Raw genomic sequence first — 2,870 nt, 5'->3', positions numbered from 1 at the left:
TCTGGGCACACCCTGGGCAAATGCCACCTGTGTGCACAGAAAAGGGGGATGCTAAAATGGGCTGTGTCCTTGGGGCCAGCATGGGCCATGGGGTGTGAGCGTGCAAGGCAGGGCTGGAATGCTTTCACAGCTTTTTGCTCTGGTTAGGTGAAATGGTGCTCTTGGAGATGTCAGCCTGGCTCATGCTGTTACCTCGCTGCTCTCCCCTCAGGCTCACCTTGCCATGCTTTGACTGAGGCAAAGGCATGAGACAGTGAGAGCCAATGGTCCGCACCCATGCACACCTAACCCCACCCTGCCGCAGAGGAGGAACAGAAAAAGATCTCTGCAGGTATCTGTGTTTATTCAAGATGTGTTTCAGGTATTAAAGAGGCTTTGTAGACAGAATGTTGGACTCCAAAAGTGTAAGCAGGTTCCTGAGCCTTGGTCAGCGACAGCTGGAAAGGGAAGAAAAAAAGTAAAGACAATGTCTCGTTCTCCAGAGCTGTCCTCAAGTGAAGGCTGTCCAGCATAACATGTTGATGGGTGGGCTGCCTTACCTTTCCCAGGCTGTAGTCTGCTGGACCTGGAAACATACCCTTGCCAATAAGTTTGGTTTTTAGTCCCATTGTGTACTTGGGAGCCCTTGTTTTGTAGATGTCCATTTCCACCCTGCCAAATGCCGCAGGACCTGGTGTCTGCAAGAGAAGCAATGAGGTTGGTGGGTACAAGAGGCAGTGTGGATTCTTGCCGGGTGCCCACGAGTACTGTGCTGCTTTAGGTGGCTGGCCAGAGGAGCAGTGTGGGAGGTGTGGAGCCTTGGGAAGGAGAGCTCCTTGGGAAGACAGGTAGATTTCCCAGAGGGAGATTAGTGTTGTTAGTGCCAGTGAGCTGTACCACTCCAAAGCTGCTAATGTTGAAAAGTGAGGAACTGCAGGTGTCAGTGTTGCTGGCAATAGCAGGGAGCCCACTTCTTGGGCTTTGCTGCAGGTGCAAGGAAGAGTGTGTTAGGTGGGGATACGGCAGGCGCTGGGGCCCTTCTGCCCTGAGAAGAGCAGCTGAGCTGCTGCTGCTGTGAGAGAACAGAGAAGTACGGCTCACCTTTGCCAGGTCTCTAAAAGCACTCATGTATTGACTCTTCCCTACCATGGAGTAGCATGGGTTGGCACGGGTACAAATTGTGTTGGGTCCCAGAATCCTGGGCAGGGTGTAGGTACCGGGACCTGGAAAGGGAATAGGAAGAGAGCATCAGTGAGTCCTGCGGGAAAGGATGCAATGCCTGGGTGCGAGAGAGTCAGCCTGCCAAGCTGGCTGTGAGGAGCAGAAGGGGTATCCTGCCCCTCATCCCAGTGCTTCTGGCTTCTGTTGCACATGGTGTGCATCAGCTGTCTGAAGCCAGAGCTGCCGGCTCTTCTGCGAGATGGGAGAAGTTGGTGCTCTGGGACAGCAAGAAGCTTGCTGAACGCACACTGTGTCCTGCTGCCTAGGCTTTTTGCTAGGCTTGTTGAAGAAGCTGCAGACCTTCACAGGAGGACATGGAGGCTGCAAGTGTCAGGCCAGGTTCCCGTACCTGGCGTTTGGAAAGGTTTTAAGTCCTTGGGCCGGAACACCATGCTCTGCACCGGTGCTGTATAGTAGATGTGTCTGTTAGCATGTTCCGTGGTATAGTCACCTGGGATGGAGAAGGAGGCAAGAGAAGAAGTGAAGCTGGGGACTTCACCACAAGCCAAAGAGGAGAGGTCAGGAGGCAGTGCTCAGGCTGTTTCTTTTCTGTCCAGAACTCTCAAAGCCCCCATTCAGGGCATGAGTGGAGGGTTTTGTGCCCCAGTGGCCCAGGACAAGAGTAAGGCGTGCTTGTCTGGCCTGGAAGAAGGGCTGCAGCAATGCTACTCACTGGGTCCAGGGGTGACCGCAATCTTGGTCTTGGGACGGGATGTCACAAGTGGCGATGGAGCCACATGCTTCCCAATCTTGGTGATGGATGAATGGATGAGGTACCGAGGACCCGGTGAGCAGCTGTCTGTGGCGGGACATTTGGACCCTCGAAATGTGTATGCAGGGGCTCTGTGTTTGGTGGGATCATGAGCCGTGTGACCTGGGAAGAAAAGCCTGTGAAGGGACACGTGCCTGCAACTGTGCAGTGAAAATAAGTTTCTAAGTGGAAGCAAGCGGTGTGCTGTGCCTCCCACTGCCACTGCCTCCCCATGATAGTTGGTTTACCTGTTGTCCCAGGCAGCCAGTACTTGGGACCTGGGGTGCTGAACTCTGCAAGGATTGGGCCTCGTCGGGGATGAGGTCTCCAGGTGCCTACCCAGGGTCCCTCCATGCTGCTGGCTAGAGAAATTACAGGAAAAACAGGAGAGCTACCAAGGGGCTTCCCTGACACAGCCCTGGTACAAAGCACAGCAGGAAGAAAGTGAAACTAACATCATGAAAGAAAGTGAAGGAAAGTGAAGAGCAAGAAGTAGCAGATGGAGGAGAAGGAGGAATGGGGGAGAAGCAGCAAGTTAGAAGCAAAGATGCAGCAAAAATGCCCTGCTGTGCCCTCAGGGAGTAATTGTTGGCCTGGCCAGCAGCAGCGTAGAAGCGCAGAGCTGGCCTGGCAGGGAGGCAGCCTCCAGCGCGTGTACACGCGAACCTGCTCAGCTGGAGTGTGGCAGTGCCTGGGTGAGATGCAGGGAGGAATGCCAGCTCCTCAGTGACATCATAATCCATTGCTAAGTGGATCCATCATCCCTGACGTCCCTCACTGGGTGACATCTCAAAGGGCCATTCTCAGCCAGTGGCGAGTGAGGTTCATTATGATGTTGAGACCCTTAAGGTGTTTGTGCTGCAGCACTGCTGTATTGCCTGTGGGGCTCCTCTGGGGCTGGGCATGGGGCTGCCACAGA

The 2,870-nt window shown here is 54.3% G+C and overlaps 1 protein-coding gene across 1 annotated transcript; it reads right to left on the bottom strand.

Annotated features, from left to right (window-relative positions):
* Window positions 1-341: 341 nt before the first annotated feature.
* On the bottom strand, window positions 342-2,478 carry LOC138110804 (ciliary microtubule associated protein 1A-like). Its single transcript, XM_069015990.1, has 6 exons — window positions 2,200-2,478; window positions 1,874-2,074; window positions 1,550-1,651; window positions 1,081-1,202; window positions 540-677; window positions 342-437 (listed from the first exon to the last, which is right to left on the bottom strand). The coding sequence occupies exons 1-6, from the start codon at window positions 2,303-2,305 to the stop codon at window positions 342-344; spliced, it is 765 nt and encodes a 254-aa protein (XP_068872091.1). The 5' UTR covers window positions 2,306-2,478.
* Window positions 2,479-2,870: the final 392 nt, after the last annotated feature.

This window comes from Aphelocoma coerulescens, chromosome 5 (genome assembly GCF_041296385.1).
Source record: "Aphelocoma coerulescens isolate FSJ_1873_10779 chromosome 5, UR_Acoe_1.0, whole genome shotgun sequence".
Taxonomy (NCBI): domain Eukaryota; kingdom Metazoa; phylum Chordata; class Aves; order Passeriformes; family Corvidae; genus Aphelocoma; species Aphelocoma coerulescens.
Note: the sequence above shows the minus strand (reverse complement) of the source record. Positions and strands in the feature narration are given on the sequence as shown.